The sequence below is a fragment of the Triturus cristatus genome, chromosome 5_1 (genome assembly GCF_964204655.1).
Source record: "Triturus cristatus chromosome 5_1, aTriCri1.1, whole genome shotgun sequence".
In the NCBI taxonomy this organism is placed as follows: Eukaryota; Metazoa; Chordata; class Amphibia; order Caudata; family Salamandridae; genus Triturus; species Triturus cristatus.
The window spans coordinates 368,125,416-368,147,743 of record NC_140587.1 but is presented as its reverse complement, the minus strand read 5'-3'; the positions used below and the strand labels follow the sequence as shown (position 1 = coordinate 368,147,743).

Genomic DNA, 22,328 nt, shown 5'->3' with positions numbered 1-22,328 from the left:
TAATTTCTTACTTAGAATCTTCTCGTGAGAAATCTCTTCCCACATTTCTTTCAATTCCGTCTTTTCTGATTTAGTAATGTAGGATGTTACATATCGAGCAACAGCAATGGAATTGTCCGCAACACACTGAATATCCATGTTAGCGTTCCACATGGATAAAATAACTGGATGTAGTCATTTATGTATTTTGATTCTTCGCTTCTTCTTAAGTTGTAGGTATTTTTCTGAGACTTTCTTGTGATGGTATGTCGCATAGCTGACATAAAACTGTTTACTCTTCCTTTGGATAATACAGGACGTGGAAATCCAAAACGACATTTGGTATAGAACTTATCCATTGACTTGTACTTTCGTCGACAGTATTTTCCACATCGATGGCTTTGGAATCGTAAGACTTGTTGTTTTAAGTTTTTATGTTCTCTGCTATTGGGTACAGCACATGTGGCATAATCTTCAATGAAAGACAAAACAGTTTCATCTGAATCTGTTCCAAATTTGGGGGCGTCCTTGATCCATAACAACATATGTATATGAGGAGCACCTCTTGCTTGATACTCCTTTCTCCAAAAGAAATCCACAACTTCTCCAAGAGGAGGATTGTTTTTAATTCAGATGAAAGACATCATAGCTTCACATCTATGATTGAAATATCTGCATACATTAACAGGATCCAAAGAGCACAACTCTCCAGGTGTCTTGTATTCAATATTTTTTATATTGGAATTTGCCTCTCGAAGAAATTCAAGTAAATCATCCCAAGTATACTCAGCACAGCTTAGTGTAACAAACCATGTAGGAGTTCCCAAGTTCCATTTCAGTTCTCCATGACGACGGTACCAATATTCATTAGTCCCACGCTGACATGCCATCAGATTAATCAACTGAGATTCTAAATGATCATCTCTCTGATGCACTTTATCCATAAAATCCTTTGCAGTTACATTTTGCAGATGCATTCCAGTTTTTAAAATGTGATTTACTGCATATGAAAGTCCAGACAAGTCACTTTCAAACAGAAGATGAAACACATAAGGGATACATTGTCAAAATCTTGGATCTTCTGCATATAATCTTGTTGTCCGATATTCAGATGCAGGAATCTGCACAGGACGTTCATCATATCGTCCACCTTTTCCTGTTGGAAACAACTGCGGGAAACAACGACCGTCCAAGCTTTCTTCCCATACACTCATGGGACTTCCTGCTGCTTTTTTCATTTGAAACAACTCATTCGTATTCCCCATCACCTCTTTGGAATGAAGTGGATGTACACTGTAATGTTCATAGATTTCTTCACATCTGGACATGTCCACTTTTTCTATTTGTCCACTTAATGTTTCAGTATCTTCTGCTAAATCTATTTCTTTTTCTCCTACAAACACATTTCTATAGTACTCATTATTTTTAACAGATACAATGATGCCTTTTGCACTTTTCTAACATCCACTAACTCTTGCCAGATTTTCTTATTCTTAGTAGGAACACCGTGAACTAGAATGACTAGTGGCTCATTTTCTGCATGGTCTACACCAATAGTATATTTTTCCTTAAATCTAACGGTAAATACACAACTCTTCCTTTCTATCCTCTTTGCAACTCTGATGGAGGTAATTTACCTGTTTTAGGCTCCATACGAACAATAGCCTGAAACAGGTGAACACATTGAATGAGAATAGACTCATACGTATTTAAATCTATCAGCTCTGGAGGAATAGCAACCAACTCTAGATTATTATGAACAGCTCTAGCAGGCATTTTATTCTCATCTAATTTGTTATAACAATATTTGCAAATACGCTGCTCAGATCCCAAATCAAAACAATCCTCTACCAACAAATAAGTTGCAAATTCCATCCACTTATCATTATCTTCTGTTTCACTTTTTAAATACAGAATGCCACCCCTAGTCTGATTTTTATAGTGAGTTCGCCGACAACAAATACAAGAAACATTTGGTCTTTCACCTGAAATTACCTTAAACTTTGTGATTTCATCCTCAACATTTTTTGTAATTACGGGTTCAACATTGTCTTCAATATTTTGTTCTACTAATGTGTCAGTTTCTGCACTCTCTTGCTGAGGACCAAAGTAACAAAACTCAATATTATCACAAACCTTCTTCACATCTGATACTGAGCCACGTAAAAGAGCACTGTTCAACTCATTTAACTTTTTTGCTGGACTTTTCGCATAATACAATCTTCTCACTAACTTCCGCATTTGAGTATGATGTACTGCCAGCATCCTGAAATAATGAAAAACAATTTGACAAACTTTCCTAGAAAGACAAGCCAGAGAATGACCTTGCAAACCAGTATTTTTTCTCACCCTGCAAGGGTCTAGTCCTTGCAACACCTTAATCTTTTGTTTAACACTTTTTTTACTATATGCTCTTAAAAAACTACATAATTTATCAATAGATTCCTGTCGTACAGTACAAATACTACTGCAATCCCAAGTGTACACAGGGTGTTTAGGACGTCTCCCTAGAACTTCATCAGCTATCATTTCTTCTGCATTTCTTTCAACCATTTTCTCTTTCTCAATTGGACAACCATCTCTAACTTCATAACCTCTACCACTGGTGTCAACTGCATACAATAATTTTTTACTCTGTAAATAACTCTCTTCATTAAAGAAAGGCTCTGAACTGGAACTGTGTTTCCATTCTCCCAAAAAAAATCACATTTTTTTTTCTATTAATTACTCTTTTCCTCCTACTTTTGGCCTTCATTAAATGGATTGGTTTAGCTAGTGATCGAATTCTGTTTAATACTAAAATGAATAGTTTCCTTTTTACTTCAAAAGCCTTTTCAACAATGTTTTCAATATGCTTCTTCTTTTTATAAAATAGAGCTCTCTCATTTTATATTTCTTCACATCTTTCAGCAAATGATGTACTACTCTCTTGTAAAATATTTTTTTGTGCAATTCCTTATACTGATTTTGCCTTCTTTTAGCATACTTTGTCTCCTCTGACTGAACATTTGCTTTTTTGCTTTTCCTCTTATTTTGAATTTTTTTTCTAGTTGAAACATTCTCAGTGGTTTCAGCATTCTGTACATTCTGTTTGCTCCTACAAACATTTTTTATAAATTGCTTTGTTATCTTACCAGAAGATTTTTTCTTTTTAGCCACATTATCTTGTACATTCAATACTTGTGGTTGATGTTTCTTCAAGTAATTCTCCTGCCTCTGTTCTTTTCTTTTCTTTCTGGCATGATTTCTCTATTTTAACGTTGAAAAACAGTATCTGTAAAAAGAAAGAATCACAAATAAAAGTATATTAATAACTTTCACATTTATACTATTCTATTACTGTAGAAACACATTTTATATAAAAACTGACTAAGAATTTATAGCCCTGAAGCACAAGTGTGACGATGGTTAAAACACTACATGCATAGTGCATACTACTTTGAAGCAGTTCATGCCCTACAGCCTACCTCACTAAAACACTACATGCTAACTGACTGAATGATTACAATACTATAAGGAGACACACTGGGTGAGTGACAGGGTGTATCCTAGAAGTGTATGAATACTGACATGGATATTGATGGTGTGAAAAACAAGTGTGTAGGTGATTAGAGACCTACATGCATAGTGGACACATGTTTGAATCCATCCATATGTTAAGGCCTGTCTCAGTCCAATAGTACTTGGATACTGACTGAATGATTAGAGTACTGCAAGGAGAGTGCCTGGGTGAATTTATAAGTGTTCAGGTTTTGGCACAGTGAATGGATTAGTCCATGGTGCTGAATGGGTCACTAGAGGACTGCAAGGGGAGTGACAGGGTGTTTGCTAGAAGTGTATGAATACTGACTAGGGAATTGAAGGTGTGAAAGACAAGTGTGTAGGTGGTTAGAGGACTGCATGCATAGTGGATAGGCATTTGAAGCAATTAATGTGCTAAGGCCTGGCTCACTGCATGAGTACTTGGGTACTGACTGAATGATTAGAGTACTGCAAGGAGAGAGCCTGGGTGAATTTATAAATGGTTGACTTTCGGCGCAGTGAATGGATTAGTACATGGTGCTGAATGGGTCACTGGAGAAGTATAAGGAGAGTGACAGTGTTTGAGGGAACTGTATGAATACTGTCTGGGATATTGAAGGTGTGAAAGACAAGTATGTAGGTGGCTAGAGACCTACATCCATAGTGGATAGACGTTTGAAACAGTCCATAGAGTAACACTTGGATCACTGCAAAACTACCTGAGTACTGACTGAATCATTAGAGTACTACAAAAAGAGTGACTCAGTGAATCTTTTTAAGATTTTGGATTCTAGTGCAGTGACTAGATTAGTACTTACTGCCAAATGAGTCAGTGGAGGTGTGCAATTAAAGTGACAGGGTGTTTATTTGAGTTTATAGATACTGGCAGAGAAATTGAAGGTCTGAAAGGCAATTGTGTTGGTAGTTAGAGGCCTCCATGCATACTGGAAACACGTTTGAATCCATCCATGCGCTAAGGCCTGCCTCATTCCATTAGTACTTAGGTACTGACTGAATGATTAGACTATTGCAAGAAGCGTACCTGAGTGAATTTACAAGTGTTTCAGTTTTGGCGCAGTGAATGCATTACTACATGGTGCTGAATAAGTCACTGGAACACTGCAAGGGGAGTGATAGAATGTTTGCTGAAAGTACATGAATACTGACTGGGGAATTGAAGCTGTTAAAGACTAGTGTATAGTATGTTAGAAGACTGCATGCATACTGCATAGACATTTGAAGCCCTCTATGTGGTAATGCAAGGTTCACTACATGAGTACCTGGAAACTGACTGAATCATTAGACTACTGCTAGGAGAGTGCCTGGGTAAAACTTTTAAGTTTTTCAGTTTTGGCGCAGTAAAAACATTAGTACATGTTACTGGATCAGTCACTGGGTGAGTGGTGAGTGCAAGATGAGTGACAGGATGTTTATTGAAGTATATAGATACTGACTAGTTAATTAAAGAAGTGAAAAACAAGTGTGTAGGTGACTAGAGGCCTGTATGCATACTGGATAGGGATTTGAAGCAGTTCATGTTGTAAGGCCTGGCTCGCTGCATGAGTTCTTGGATACTGACTGAATGATTAGAGTACTGCAAATAGAGTGCCTGAGTGAATTTTTAAGTGTTTGGGTTTTGGAGAATTGAATGGTTTAGTATATTCTGCTGAATGGGTCACTAGAGGAGTACATGGGGAGTGACAGGGTGTTTGCTTGAAGTGTATGGATACTGACTGTGGAATTAAAGGTGTGAAAGATAACTGTGTAGATGGTTAGAGAACTGCATGCATAGTGGATAAGCATTTGAATCAATGCATGTGCTAAGGCCTGCCTCACTCCGTTACTACTTGAACATTAACTGAATGTTTACAGTATTGCAAGGACAGTTCCTGGGTGAATACACAAGCAATGACTGCCTTCTAATTCTACCAAAACTTGAGAACAGGAAAGTTTTTAAGCAGTTATGCGTATTCAAAGATATGAAGTACCCAAATACTTCTCTCACAGTGGTTCCCAAATGCACACAGACTCACAGTGTGATTCTAGACGAGCAACACTATCCCTAGGAGTTTACCAAAACTAATTTACTACTGTGGAAGGGGTAAGGGGACTGCACACAATCTACATATTTCAGTACTGCACTTTACTGTCAATGCCTGACTCATTTTATCAATGCATAAGCAATGACTGGCTTCTAATGCTACTAAAACTTGACAACATGACAGGTTTTAAAACAGTTATCTGTCAGCAAATACATGATGTTACCAAATGCTTCTCTCACAGTGGTTCCCAAATGCACACAGACTCACAGTGTGATTCTAGACAAGCAACACTATCTCTAGGAGTTTACCAAAACTCATTCACTACTGTCTAAGGGGTAAGGGGACTGCACACAATCTACATATTTAAGTACTGCACTTTAGTGTCAAAGCATAACTCATTTTATCAATGCATAAGCAAAGACTGGCTTTTAATGCTACTAAAAGTTGACAACATGACAGGTTTTAAAACAGTTGTCTGTCAGCAAATACACAATGTTACCAAATGCTTCTCTCACAGTGGTTCCCAAATGCACACAGACTCACAGTGTGATTCTAGACAAGCAACACTATCCCTAGGAGTTTACCAAAACTAATTTACTACTGTGGAAGGGGTAAGGGGACTGCACACAATCTACATATTTAAGTACTGCACTTTACTGTCAATGCCTGACTCATTTTATCAGTGCAGAAGCAATGACTGGCTTCTAATGCTACCAAAACTTGACAACATGACAGGTTTTAAAACAGTTGTCTGTCAGCAAATACACGATGTTACCAAATGCTTCTCTCTCAATCCATACCCAAATGCACACAGACTCACAGTGTGATTTTAGACAAGCAACACTATCCTAGAAGTTTACCAAAACTCATTCACTAGTCTGAAAGGGGTAAGGGTACTGCACACAATCTACATATTTAAGCACTGCACTTTAGTGTCAAACCCTGACTCATTTTATCAATGCATAAGCAAAGACTGGCTTCTAATGCTACTAAAACTTGACAAAATTAGAGGTTTTAAAACAGTTATCTGTCAGCAAATACATGATGTTACCAAATGCTTCTCTCACAGTGGTTCCCAAATGCACACAGACTCACAGTGTGATTCTAGACAAGCAACACTATCACTAGGAGTTTACCAAAACTCATTCACTACTACGGAAGGGGTAAGGGGACTGCACACAATCTACATATTCAAGTACTGCACTTTAGTGTCAAAGCCTGACTCATTTTATCAATGCACAAGCAAAGACTGGCTTTTAATGCTACTAAAACTTGACAACATGACAGGTTTTAAAACAATTGTCTGTCAGCAAATACATAATGTTACCAAATGCTTCTCTCACAATGCTTACGCAAATACACACAGACTCACAGTGTGATTGTAGACAGATCACTATCCCTTGTACAAAACACATTTACTGGTCTACAAGATCTAAGGTGACTGCACACATTGCAGAAAATCTACTACTACAGATTAGTACCAAAATGTTTCTCTCAAAATGATTCCTAAATGCACACAGACTCACTGTGTGATCCTAGACAAACAACACTATCCCTTGCACTATACCAAAACACATTTCTTAATCTACGAATACTACATTTTAGTGTAGAAACATGACTCATTTTGCAAATTTATAAACAATGACTGATTTCTTATTGTACCAAAATATAAAAACTGCACAGTTATCTTTCTGCAAACAAATGAAAAACACAAATGCTTATCACAGAATTATTTCTACATACACATACACTGTCAATAAGATTGTAGACACAAAAAAGTACTCCCTGCACTTTACCAGGAGAAATACATTACTCTGATTAAAATCAAAATACAGCACATACATCCGCTCACAATTAAATAACTCACCTTTCAAGTTATTTTGTAGATTAAGAAGTATATCAGTCACAGACCAGCTTTTCTTATACAGAATCTCTGCACTGTGCACCTGTCAGCAAAACCAAAGAATGGCAAAGTTTCCCTCTCATTTCCACACATATACATGTAAACATCAAATCACATTCCTTCTCACATAACTTCAAAATCAAACACACATTTCTATTGGTTAAACATTTCAACCCTTTCCAAATGACATACATTTGAACCCTAACCCCAATCTGCCTTCTGTCTGTTACCATAGAAACAGGTCATGGAACACTGAACTGAGCCCACAGGTCACAAGTTCAGCACACAATGTTGCTAATCAAAACAGCAAGTGAGCTTGACTTTTCAACACATCAGCTTATCATATATAATGTTCCTTTCACTCACTTTTTGTTAACCAATAAGAATCATGTATTTAAAAAACAGAAACATGCACCCTACCTTTCAGTGTAGAAGGTTGTCAAACAACCAATGATTTCTTGTCTTTTTTCAAAACTGCATCTTAGCCACCATTTTAGAAAAATCCTACTTTTCAAACTGCCATTTCATTTACAGAGACCATCTGAGTTCATCCAGACCTCCCTTCAAGAAGCTTAGAGTGTGGATTGTGGGACACAGCTATATTTTCTGGAGCCAAAGGTATGCAGAGAACAAAGGCATTCACAAAGACCTAGGTTTGCCAAATGTAGACATTAAATGGATTGGACAGAGAGGGTTAAAGTGGCATCAATTGATGCCATTGGTAAAATCCTTTATGCATATCCAACACCCTGACCTCATAATAGTGCACTGTGATGGCAATGACCTAGGCACTTTGACTGGGGTAGGTCTGGAAATGCTTATAAAGGACACCTTTGTAGAATTGATTTCACTTTTTCCCAAAACTGCCTTTGTGTATTCTAACATATGCCAAAGGCAGAAATGGAACTGGTCCAATCATTTTTGTCCACAAATTGAGAAAGCTAGGAAACATGTGAATACATCTGTTTCTGCTTTTCTCTGAGACTATAGAATGGGGTCCATTTACGATAACAATCTGCGCTTTCATATGCAAGAGATGTATAGGAGAGATGGAGTACACTTTACTGATGAAGGAAACAGAGTCTTCCTCAACAACTTTAGACTCTGTATAGGTACATACTTATAAGTACCAAAAACTCTCAATGAACACAACGGCTCTTTTTAGAGCCACTCAGGAACAAAACACTTAAGCTTGATGTTTATCTCCCAAAAATTTCAGGTTTTTTTCCTTAGATCCGCGCACCCAACGCGTTCGGAACCGCGCACCCAACGCGAGAGAAACCGTGCACCCAACGCGTTAGGATGCACGACTCCTAATTTTACAGTAAAAAAGTAAATAGCCCCTATCACTAATTTTTATTATCCCAGGGGACCCCATCCCCCGGGGCTTATAAAAAAATGTTGGAGACCATGGGGGGAGCCCCAACGCCCCCACGGTCCCAGCCGGCTCCCCGCGTCCTTCGGGAGCCGGCATTGCTTTTCCACATGGGGAGCTGCTGACATGCAGCTCCTTGTGTGGAAAAGCAATATCGTTTGGATTTTGAAAGAGAGAGCAGGTTTCCCTGCACTCTCTTTCAAAATCCTAACAAAGTTTGCTATGGGTGGGCGCCCTCTCATAGCAAATAACAGTGTCCTGGGGGTGGGCACCCCAGGACACTGTAGGAGCCGTCCCTGGTGGGTGGTGGTCCCCAGGGCCCTCGAGGGCTCCAGGAGGGGGGCCACGCAGCCCCCCTCCCCCTATTAATTTACCAACATTTTGCCCCCGGGATTTGGCCCACCCAGGGGCTAATTATTAATGAAGCGCGGAAGTCCGCGCTTCGGGTTTTTTTTTTCGGTGGATCCGCACACCCTGCGCGCATTTCGCCGATTTCTTTTTTTTTTTTAAAAGGGGGCCCCAGGAGCAACACTAGAGGGTCAGAGTATTTCTACCCTGCCCCCTTTATATGTTTTAAACACTTATTCCCCTTACTTCTTCAGCCTCGCTTCTACGAGGCACAAAATGGCTGCCAACAGTTCCTGGCTTCGAATGTAGACAGACACTTCACAGCCAATTAGCATTCAGCGTGTGATCGGGAGGGTGCGTGCTCGGTTCTGGGAGGGTGCGCTTAGGGTGCGCGGATCCTCCGAGGCCATAGATATATCTATCTTTTTTAGTCTAATTTTCTCAGGAACTACTGAACAGATTTACACCACTTATGCAAAAGGCACGAGTCTGAACTGAGGACGAACTCTTTGCCAAATTTGGTGTAATTCCGTTCAGCAGTTCGGGCTGTAGCTGCGTCAACAGGTCCTATGGGAAATTGCATGGGGAAAACGCGTTTTGGGACCCCCCTTTTTTCTCTGCCCCCACTTGATAAATCACCACGAAACTTTCAGGATAAGAGCGGACCGGAGCAGGCCAAAAGTTTGGAAAATTTCCCAAGGATTTGTCAACCGGCGCCAGACTTATTGGGAATAGAATGTTGCAGATTTCCTATGGAAAATAGGTCCTAACTATAACTACCTACTGGCGACCGCCAGTAGGTAATATATATATTTATATATATATATGTATATATATATATATATTATCTACTGGCGGTCGCCAGTAGATAGTGATAGTTAGGACCGTGTTTCCATAGGAAATCTCAAAATTCTATTTTGAATAACTTTGGCGCCGGTTGACGAATCCTCGTGAAATTTTCAAAACTAATGGGGCGCTCCGTTCAGCTCCTACCCTGAAAGTCTCGGGGTGATTCGTCAAGCAGGGGCCGAGAAAAAAGGGGGGTCCCAAAACACGTTTTCCCCATGCATTTTTCCATAGGACCTTTAGACGCAGCTACAGCCCGAACGGCTGAACAGAATTACTTGAAATTTGGCAGAGAGATAGCCATAAGGTCAAGGAAGTGCCTTTTGCAGGTCTGGTGTAAATCTGTTCAGTATTTCCTGAGAAAATAGCATTTAAAAGCATATCAATATCTATACGCGCGCAGGGTGCGCGCACCGTGCGCGCACCGTGCGAGCACCCTAACGTGCGTGAGCATAATTCTGATTGGTGGTTACATGTTAGTCAACGTTCGAATCGGTCGAAATCAGGAAGTGTCGGCCGCCATTTTGTTTGTTTTCAGTGCGAGAGTGAAAAAGGAAGGTGGCGAACGTGAAAAGGGGGCAGGGTAGAGAGTTCCTGACCCCCTAACCTTTGTCAGGGGGTCCCTGAAGGACCCCGAAGGCAGAATTATTATCATTTTTTTTTTTAAATCGCGGGGGTGCGCGCACCGTGCGCGCACGGTGAAAACCAAAAAAAAACAAAAACATTTTAATACGTAGTTTATTGTAAAATAAATATATAAAAAAAATAATAATACATAAATAAATTAGCATTTAACCCCTTCCATGCTGCGCAAATTCCGCCGCTGTGCTGACGGAATCTTGCGCGGGCGTGGTCATGACGGAACGGTTCCATCATGAGCACAGCTCAACCGTGGCTCATGACGGAACCGTTCTGTCATGAGCACCGAAGGGGTTAAAAAAACGTACAAATTCACTGAAAAAACCATAGGTTTCACACACGTTATAGTTAGGAATTAGCATTTAAAAAACCTTGCAAATTCACTTAAAAAACCATAAGTTTCACACATGTTATAGTTAGGTGGATATTTCACTCGTAAAAAACCAATGAAATTCCCCCGTTATAGTTAGTTCAGATAACTATAACTCGCGCGACCGCCACTCTATCACAAGGATGATGTCATCAGTGATGTCATGAGTGAGGCCACTGACCATGTCATGAGTGATGTAATATGTGACGTCATGAGCAGTGGATTGCGGGCGCGCGAGTTATAGTTATCTGAACTAAATATAACGGGGGAATTTCATTGTTTTTTTACGAGTGAAATATCCACCTAACTATAACATGTGTGAAACCTATGGTTTTTTAAGTGAATTTATATATATATATACACACACACACACACCAATAACATAAAATTTAATTAAAAAAACATTCTATTATAAATGAAAACATTAAGCAATTTAGTTTTTTTTTAACTTTTTGACTTCTGTCCATAAATTGTTATTTTTGCATTTGTCACACCGAGTGGGACAGGTATGCCCAGACGTGGGTCTCGTGCTCTCCATGCCACTCGAGTCAAGCTATCCAGGCTGATGAGGGGCGAAACCCCGAAACCAGTCTTAGGATGCTTGTTTCCAGTCCAGAGAGGGCCTGGCCTGGCAGTTCAAGCTGGACTGTTCCCATTTGGGGCAGGGTCAAGACTGATTTGCATATGGCTTCGTGCAAACTGGAGTGAATGTATTCTGTCCATCAATTGTTGTTTTTGGATATTACAGATGCAGGCACAGAGGCAAAAAAGCTCTCATGGGGCGCACTGTGAGTGTGCCACCTTCTAGGTGATGCACTGTGAGTGTGCCCCCTGAGAGCAACACTATGGAGAGGGGAAAGGGGGTCCTATGGACCCCTCGACAACCCCTTGCAGGCAGCTGCAGTCACTGACTGCACATACCTGCAAGGGGATCTCTAATCCCCCTTAAAAGTACAGACGGGTGCCGCCTGCACTGTGAAAACATGGAGTGGCTGTAAGCACCTGCTCCGTGTTTGTACATTAATGTGCTGCCCACATGGCAGCATGAGTTCGCGGCTGCCCTAGGGACAGCGCATTCATTGTAATAGGGTGCACTTTCATTGTTTGCACAGAGCGCACTTTTTAACCCCTTCGCCGCGGCAGGAATTCTGCCACGGTGCTGGGGGGGGGTTTGGGGGCAGGTGCGGTGGCGCTGTGCTCGTGACGGAACCACTCCGTCACGAGCCACGGTTGAGCTGTGCTCATGACGGAGTGGTTCCGTCACGTCTCCGCCCACTGCGCTAATCGCCCGCACAGGCGGGGAATTTGCGCCGCGTGGGCGAAGCGGCCGCCAACGGCCACAGCATGACGGAACCACTCCGTCATGAGCACAGCGCAACCGTGGCTCATGACGGAGTGGTTTCGTCATGAGCGGGGAAGGGGTTAATAGGTTCGCCCCGCATAAACAATGAAATTGCATAATATGGCCCCAGGAGGACAATTGTTCACTAAAACCTCCTGTTCTCTAAATCACCCTGCTCACTTTTAAAGACCAAGTCAAAGATTCCAACCTAAAATATGCTGATCTAACTTCCTTGAACATATACATGTACAGATGCCCAGAAAATATGATTGATATATGCAATTTACACATTAGTAGGAGATTATGTAAGATTAGAAGTGTGTAGTCTCTCAATGTCCTAAGTTTACAACTACTTTTGAGTAAGAGTCCTATTGTCCTGAATTCTCAAAACTGACAGCAGTACTGCACCCTTGACTGTTAAAGGTTCCCAAGAGCACTCTTATAAAAGTCATTTGCGGTAAAAGGATCACCTAAGATAAGTAGAATGAGAATATACCTGAAAAGGTCTGTGCATTTTCACAACCTTCACCAACGTTTGAAATCAAAGCACCTTGTAATGCTCAAAGATGGAATAGGTGATTTGCTTAGCTGGATGAATTTCATAAGAGTAGATTTTAAAACGTTTTCTGATTCTGTCAGTCAGGAATATGATTTGGCCCTAGTAAACTTCATTATTTGTTCCCCTAACTTTTGACTTTGAGGCACAAATATCTTAGTCACTTTGGCCAGGTGTCTTTAGCAAAATGAGTGTATGTTCACTATAATGTGTTTCATATTTACTAAGGCATTTTTCAGTAGACACAAAATGGGTACAGTCCTTTGATACACCAGGCCCTTTATCTATAAAAGTAATGTTCTGCAATGACAAGCCTAAGGCATTATTATGTGGTTAGTAGATTTTCACTGTCACTTTATTTTTGCCCTAAAGATCACCGTTTATATCAATGGAATACCGTCTCAATGCTCTGGAAACTGCAGCTATTCCTGGAATCCTTCAAAAACTCCTGTCATCTCAAGCATTAGTCCAACTGAAGGTAAGTATTCAAAACTTTGTTGCATTTTTAGGATAAACGCCAAAAGATTGGCTGGTTGCATTCCCTTTGCAATGGCACGGATTGCTTACCGATCTAAATGGAATGGGATTTCATGGTAGTACTTGGGCTTGTCCTCTCATAATTGCACTTTGATATAAGAAACAAGAGATACTTTTCTGAGAACTTTATGGTATACAATTAATTTCCCACACAGGGCTGTGATGTTTATGGTACATTGAAAACTGTCCTCGAAAGAGAAGGCATTACCAATTAAGGGCCCGATTTTGATGTCTGGTGGAAAGCCATCCGACAACTGGTAGGAGGCTTTCCGCCCGACATCGATGGTTTGCCTCTGACTGCTGTATTACAATACTGAGGAGATTCCACTGTGTTTCCAAAGGGATCTACATCAGAAGGACTCATAATCTCATAATGGTGGCGTAGAGAGCATCGGCTCCACCGTCGGGATTATGATGTTTCTTTTCACTTTGCCCTTTAATGACAGTCCCCTCGCCATGAAAAGGCAGGGTGAAAGTGACTTTGGGAGCCCCTAGCATGGCCACCTTCACCCCTGGCCCTCTGGTATGTAGTTTGGGGGGCACCTATGAAGCCCCCTAAACATCCCTGCACTGTGTGGTAAACACCAAGCCACACGGTGCTGCAATTGTAAAACATCCATTTTACAATTGTGCCTTGAGCAGCAGGTCTTTTCCACCCACTGCAGAAGCTACAATTGTAAAATGGATGTTTCCGGCCTCCCATAGGGTGGTTGCATCCAAATTCTGCGGGTGGAACTGCCGACCTGTAGTCATGCTGTTACATTCTGTTACGTGTCGGTGGGATGCAAGTCCGACTGACATCGTAATAAGGTCCATTAAGGGGAAATAAGTATTTTGGTATGGCAGGGATTCTCATATTTTTCTTTTATCAAATGACCAGCATTTACTCATTTATTTAGAAAGCAATACATTGTTTTGTATTTCTAGTTGTTGTTACTGGCATTGCCCTGTTAAAATAATTATAATATATTTATTATTATTATTATTATTAGTAGTAGTAGTAGTAGTATTAGTATTAGTAGTACTATTAACAATACTAACTGCAATAATAATAATGATAATAATAATAATATTAATATTATTATTATTAGTAATAATAATAATGATACTAATGATCATAATAATAATTTGATGGCAGCAGGTACAATAACAATGCATTATTGTTATTGTTACACATTAATATTGTTATTATCAGCAGTAGTAGTAGTAGGAATGTTTTTATCATTATTACTAATACTGGTAGTAGTATTGTTGTTATTATTGTTGTTGTTATTATTATTATTGTCACCATCATTATCATTATTATTATTATTATGATTGTTATTGCACTTGTATTGCATTCACCTAATGGCTTTAGGTGGGGAGTGGATAATCTAAGAGATGTGGTACAATCTCTAATCGAGGGTTTACCTAATATTACTGGCAAGACAATTACATTCATGTTTTTCTGACCAAAGCATTACTTCTGATGTGCGCTTTCATGCACTCATGGTGACATAATTGAATATATTGATTTATGTTGAATATAATCTTTCACAGAGACAGTAACAAATGTTGAAGAAGGAAGTGGCAACGGCTACGTAGGTACGTGGCTACAATGTTTTTATCTGTATGCAAATGTTTTCATTTATTTTGTGCAATGTATCATGTACTCCTAAGTGGCCTTTAATGTGCTGCAATTGACTGGTTACTTAATTTAGGGTAAGTGTATTGTTAGGTGAATGTTTCCTGTTAAGGAATGTTATTATCATCACTTGCAAGCCACAGTTTGTCATGACAATGAAACAATCAAAATAGGTGCTTGAACTGTGACAAGTATCCTAAAGGATACTCAGAGGCTTGCCTAGAATGTAGGTTTGCTTTCGTCAAGTAGCTTCATGTCTGATTCTCCCAATACCCCTAATGCCTATGAATGCCTTACTAGTGCAAGTCCAAATGCATTTTCGTAAACCTATCTTTTGAACTTTCTCAAAAATTTCCCATTAACATCACACGCTCTGGATTGTTTCATATGTTTAGGGATTTCCAGAGAGTGATATGTGTTTGTACTTATCAGAGAGTTACCAATGGTATCACAAATAACTTGAATTTGCAGAAGTAGAAGAGAATGTTAATGAATCATTGACTCTCAGTGGACTGTAGTCACAAAGGTAAATTCGGTTGTCAATGCAAGGTTACAATCAAATGTACCCTTTTACACTTGTTAAGAATTCTCAATGGAATTTGTAGCGGGCATTTACTACTATGGATTTCTTGGCCACGTTTGTTGAGAAAACCTTGGTAATTAGTCCCACTCAAAAGATAGGAAGTGTGCATTCCTAAGGTGTGGTTTCCCCTGTGAGTTTTGGAATTCATACAATGGGTATTCTCACACTCCTCTCTGACCTCTACACAATGGTTACAGGTTGGGAAGGTGAATGATTCAGTGGCTGTGCAGAGGAAGGGTTAAATGGCTTCACAAAACAAAAAAAGTACATTTAAATATGTGGCTCTATTGTCCCACAGGTTGTACAGAAGATTTTATAAAAATGTCACATGGTATTAACACTGGTGAGTCTGGAAAATTGCCCTTGCACAGTTTTCAGGAGTACTATTGGTAATGCTTGTGAATAGCAAAAATTGAAAAAGCACACTTAAGCGAGGATGTAAATCTCTACCTGTACTTGTCCTTTTCTTTCAAGAACAGGGTCAACTGTGGTTGCCTAGTGATTATTTACTGTACAGAATAAAAAAACAATTAGTGAAAGTCTAATATGATTTGTTATTTTTGATGGATACTTGTGAATGCAGATTATAGATCTCTTGAGTATTCCCAAGGGGGCAGTCTAGATCCGTAAAATATTTAGCAATGCCAGGAGGTGGCATTTTGCACCTCCACGCAAATGTCTTCCTGCTCCAGAAGTTACGTGCAGAACCACATATAAGCATCACCCATGCATTCCAACGGCAGATCCTTTCTTACCAGGACAGCAATATAGGATCCAGCGCTACATCTCGTCTTTTCTTAAAATGTATCTGAAATAACCAGTTTGCTAGGTAAATGTCACACTTTAAAAACCCACAGGGCTTACAACTTGTGGGGACAGTTGCAAGCAAATGTCTGGAGACAGATTCCCACCTGATTTGTGTTTGATGCTTGGGGTTGGAACAAGACTACAAGACGTTTAGCAGATGCAACTTGATGAATTAGAATACCACTCAGGACCATGAGGCACCTCTGTATGTTGCAGAGTCTAGAAGACTTTGCACAGGGACCAGTCAAAAGTTAACCGAAGGTCCCATTAGTGAATTGTTCCTGCATCAAGTCTTTACTGCTGATGACGTCTTCTGATAAATCAAGAAAGAAACCAAAAGAGTTCAAGTGGGTCTCAGACACTTCCTGCCTTTCTCAAACTTCAAGAAAGTGCAAGGACTTAAATGTACCTCTCGGTCTCGCTTTAAAACTTGAGCTCCTTTGGACCTGATTCTGACTCTCTCACCAAGGCAACCCAAAGTTCTGTGTTCCTCACTGATGCTGTAGCCAATCCATGGCCTCTACAATGCTATGATGCAATATTTTGCCACACTGCTGGCTCCCTGAGGGTTGCCTCTGGGACCCAAACAACTGTAAAAACCTCCAACTAGAACTCCACCGGCTAGTCTGCCCTCCGAGCCAGATGACCTCTGGACCAATTACGGGCCTGCACTGCACTTGATGGTGATGGCTGCTTTGGTGCCACACTCTATGCCAGACTCTGGAGCATGAATGCCAATACCATTGATACCGGATGACAAAATACAACCAGTAGTGCTCTCTGAATCCAAGCTGACTTCGCTTTGAATTCTACAAAGGTTGCACCCTGATCCCACTGGGCCTCAGCCTTCCGGAAACCCATCAGACACTTATACATTGCCCTTGCCTCACAGAAGGGCCTATAGTATCCATAGTCTTTTTGCAACTGATTCCAATAATGACCGTTATGATGAAGGGGACTAAATTGGTCAGCCCTACACTGAGGAGAACAAGTATGATGATCTGCAAAATGCCAGTGAACTGGATACTTCGCTGGAGTCTGATCTGGACTCTCAACCTGGGCAGGATACTGAAGAGAGTGACTCCTTTGCAGTTGTGATGCGAAGGGTGGGTGAGGTTCTTCACCTCAAATTGCCCACTATGGAGGTGAAAAATAATGTTCTTACTGATGTCCTCCACCCTGGACAAACTAATACTTAGGCTTTCTTAATGCAAAATCAAATCCATAGAGCTTGGTGGTGCAAGAATCCATAAGCAAGGTTATAGGAAAACAGGCCATTTTGCAGATGTCCCCCACTTTTTGCCCCCATTTGGACTACTAGTTGTTGGTTCTTGACTCTGACAGTGCACTGGAACCAGCTAACCAGGCCCACGTGCCAGTGCTCTCTCCCTAAAACTGATACATGTAAATTGGAAACCTCAATTGGGAAGGACTTTAACCCCCCACTTATAAGTCCCTAATACATGGTATCAGTGGTACCCAGGGCATTGGTGCTAAAGGGGTCACCAGGGCATGCAGCACTGTTTGTGACACCCTGAGTGACCCCCATAAACTGAGGACAGCAGTCCTACCATTGCAGACTGCAGGAGCAGTGCGAACTGCTCCAACTTGACTTTACCGTCACCATGTGTGGCAAGGTCAAAACACTATTTTTTATATATATCAGTCACCCCTAATGAGGCAGGGTGCATTATATTAAAGGTCTGGACATGTAAGTGTAAACTTATATGTCTAAATAGTGGCCTTTCCCATCAAAGGCTACTATAAGCGATCAGCGGTCCTTAGGATGACATGGTTTGGCACAGGGCAAACTCGGGGTTTCCAGCTCCATTATTGTATTGCCAAAATATGTCATGTTTGGTATCAGATAGCATGCCTCATCATCCCAGACATGATTCTCGTGTCGAGGGCTATGCATCCTGCTCCCAGATGGCTACCTTAGAGGTTGTCCACCTGGTTGCCCCAGCCTTTCCTGTGCTCTGGCTGGTGGCCCACAGCTGCTGCCACCAAGACAGGAATCTGACCCCCTGCCAGGAGGTATGAGCCCTTCCAGGAGTCAGAAGCAATGGTCTGTACAGGAAGGAGGTTACACCTCCCTTTCTGACCGGATGGCTAGTGAATTGGCACATCAAGGCTGTGAGCTTCAAAGCCCTCACCGCCTGTAATGTGCAACTAGGCTGCTGCCCAATGAAGGAACATCCTTCCCCATGACCCAGGCACATTTGCACCCAGCAGGTGGTAAAATTAGGTTTTCAAGAAGTCTACACACCCAGAAGGCTAGCCACACTTATGGCCGGGCTACCTGGTCTACACAGCTGAGGAAGACTTCTGCCATTGTTAACATTAGAGGCCTCAGTAGTAAAGTTAGGAGTCCTAACTTTACTACTCTTAAACTGAGAAAAATTGTAACTTTAAGAATTTCGGTATTCACAGAAGGGATTTAGGAGTCCTAAAGTTAGGAGTCCTAACTTTACTACTCCTAAACTGAGAAAAATCCTAATTTTACGACTTTCAGTATTCACAGAAGGCATTTAGGAGTCCTAAAGTTAGGTGTCCTAACTTTACTACTCCTAAACTGAGAAAAATCCTAACTTTAAGACTTTCGGTATTCACAGAAGGCATTTAGGAGTTCTAAAGTTAGGACTCCTAACTTCTGTGAATACCGAAATGAGTAAGTGCCTTCTGTGAATACCAAAATGAGTAAGTGCCTTCTGTGAATACCAAAATGGTAGTAAGTTTAGGATTTTGTCTTAAGTTAGTTCTGTGAATCGGGCCCTGAGTGCTCACAAAGGTGAGCGTTAAAATCCCCCATGCAGATAATATTTTGACGACCCTTTTTTGTAGAAGAGTTTATCTGATAGAGACATCTAGCCTCAGATTCCTTAACTTAGAATTATCCCCAGGCGTCAGACTGGATCCGGAATTCTTTTGCGTGCCAGGGGACGGCGCCACATGTCCCCGCCCTGACGTCGTCCACGGACGTGACGTCAGCGAGGTCATATAAATCCCTCCCAGCGTGCTGACGTCAGTTTCCTTCTTTTCCGTGTGCAATGCGGATCCGGAGTAAGCAGATCCTCTGGCCTGTTTTCAGGCCCCTTTTGACGCTCTGCGTCTGGTACAGTGCGAGATGCCTTCGGGCTTTAAAACGTGTGCCTCCTACCCGCAGCAAATGTCCACGACGGACACACACCTTATCTGCATGTGGTGTCTGGGCGAACACCACTACTCAACGGATTGTCGGCGAGAGCGCCAGATGAAACTACTTTTGGCTCGCCTGTCCCGGTCGTAGTCGTCACGGCCTCCGGCCTCCTCTTTGGCGGCAGGTGCCAGTGGCGGAGGGTTCTGTTTGCAGTGTTGGCCGCCATCTGGTCCCCATGTGCGTCGCTCACCCATTCCTGGTAAGTCCTGGTGCCTGTCGCCGAGGTCATCGACCTCTCTTCCTCTTGTTGTAGGGGTGCTAGGTGCCGGACTTCTCCGGACGTGTGCCACCAAGAGTCGGCCCTCCCCTATTCACCATTTCCTGACGCGGGGGCAACTCAGACCCAAATGGCTGCTTATGCCGCGGCCCTGCAGGCCTCTGTTGTGTCCCCTCCTCTCCCTGGGGCAGCCTTGGACCCTCCACTGCATGCGGGGTCTCAATTGGGCTCGCCGTCGGGTCCGCCCCCGGCGCCGACTGAGCCCCTTGACTCTAGGGATGATGGATGTATGGCGTCGTCAGGGCATGGCCCAGCTGGGTCCCCCTCTTTGGCCTGTAACACCCCTACTGTGCCGCATAGTCCAGTGGGGCTCCCTGTGGCATCGCAGGTGGTTGCAGGTATTCACAGCTTGTCTCCGAGTCCCCCTTGGACCTCTGGACAGGGAGATGTATCTTCAGAGGCTGAGCTGGTGCTGGTCCGGTGCCATAGACTTGCTTCCCTGGCTCCGGCTCCGTTCCTTACTTCACAGTCGGAGCCTGTTGTGGTTGAAGCTGAGTCAGCGCCGGTCTGGCACCATAGACTTGCCTCTCCAGCTCCGTTCCTTACCTCGTAACCGGAGCCTGTTGTGGTTGAGGCCGATTCGGCGCCGGACGAAGCCTAGTCAGCGCTGGACGAGACGGAGTCAGCGCCGACCGAGGACACCCTGATGCCGCCTCGACGCCAGATCATCGACTCCTCTCCGGAGGCTTCCGGAGCAGGTCCGGCATCACCCCAACATCCGTCGACGCAGGATCTGTCCTTGCCTCTTGTTCCCTTGGAATTTGTGGCTCCGGCGGATTCTCCGCCTCCTCAAGAGCCACTTCAGGACCCTCATTTGTCCATGGGGTTTCCCTTTGTACATTGGTCTAATCCTCTGTTCACCATACAATCCCCTTGGAGTGGACAGCTCAGCTTACAGCCCTCACCCACGGATGAGTTACTGTCCCCTCCTCTACTGAGGCTTTTGTGACATTTGTGAGAGTTATTTCCATGGCTGCACGCATTCTGCATATGCATCCCCCTTCAGTTCCTCTGCCTATCGACCCCCTGTTGTACGTTCTCCACCACAATTCGGGGAATTTAGAGACGCTTCTGCCTTTCGAAGCCTCCCTTTATGACGCCCTTCTAGGGACCTGGGCTCGGCTGGCATTGGGTGATCAAGTGGCTCGTTCCATCATGCACTGCCACTGCCCTGCCCCGAACGATCCGGTTTGCTTGTTTGTTCATCCGGACGTTCAGGGGCTTGTTCTTCAAGCTGTCTTTCCTTCATTGCCTCCACTGCTGCTTACTCCCTTCCGGGAGTCCAGATGGCTGGAGTCATGGGGTAGTAATATTTTCACATCCACTAGTGCGGCTCTTCGCTCCCTCAAAACACTGTGTGTCTTGGCTTGAGCTACTTCTGGCCTTTGGGGCTCTGCTGAGTCTCTTCTCTCTTCCACCTCTGAGGGCGCTCGTGTTGACCTCCTCTGTCATATTCGTGATGGATGTGATCTGGCAGAATTTACTATCCGGTCAGCCCTGGACACCTCAGATTCCTTAGGCCGGGCTATGGCTGGTTCTGTTGCACTACGCCGCCATGCTTGGTTGCGGGATGGCGTCTTCCTGGAGAATATTCAGGAGCGCCTTGTTGACCTGCTTTTTGATGGGGTCCTTTTATTAAATACCCACGCTGTCTCAGCCGTTCAGCGCCTCCTTGGGGGCTTTCACCCCCCCACCATAGGCCTGTGCCTGGCAGGTCTCAGGTCATCCTGTCCTGGTGTGGTTACCCGTCCTTTCTTTTGCACCTTTCATTCAGCGTCCACAAGTTGGACTGTGCATTTTTGGGCTGACAATAAGCCGACTGTGGCGGTGTTCCACAGGTTGTTTGTGTCTTGTCCTCTGACTGTGGTTTACCCTAAGAGGTGTTCCCCTGTTTTTTTTAGGGGTGTGAAATACCCCAAATCGGGTACCTGAATGCTATTGTTTAGCTCTGCTCCGCACCAGGCGGGTGTGGAGGTCCCTTTGGGCTCTCCCCGTCTCCTGGCATCCTTATCTTACCGTTTGGGCAGTTTGAAGTGTTGTGCCTTCTGGCACGGCCTCCCACATACCACAGGTCTCGCCCTACTCCTGGTGTGTGTGTCTCATACTCCTCTTCTAGAGGTTTTTTCCTACTAACTTTTTTCAGTGTGTTTCAACATGCTTCTTCCGAGGCTGCCACCCTGCCACTGGTGTATTAGGCGGGTTCCTGCTAAAGCGCTGGCACCTGCGTTGGTCTCGTGGCTCGTCCTCTCTATATATACCTGAATGTCACTGCCCACTGGGTACCCTTTTTATACGCCGCCGCCTATCTGGTGAGGTCTGGTGCTATATCCCCATTTTTCGGGGAACAGTTGGGTGCCGTTCTGCATGGCGGGTGCCTTA

General features: G+C 42.8%; 1 protein-coding gene across 1 annotated transcript in view; it reads left to right on the top strand.

Moving 5' to 3' along the window:
- LOC146830898 (fibrocystin-L-like) overlaps positions 1–22,328 on the top strand; it is a 1,500,901-nt gene that overhangs the window by 662,936 nt on the left and 815,637 nt on the right. Inside the window, exons 28-29 of the mRNA XM_085605087.1 lie at positions 13,295–13,400; positions 14,999–15,043. Of these exons, the coding sequence (XP_085461213.1) occupies positions 13,295–13,400; positions 14,999–15,043 (151 nt within the window). The remainder of the gene's footprint in view (positions 1–13,294; positions 13,401–14,998; positions 15,044–22,328) is intronic.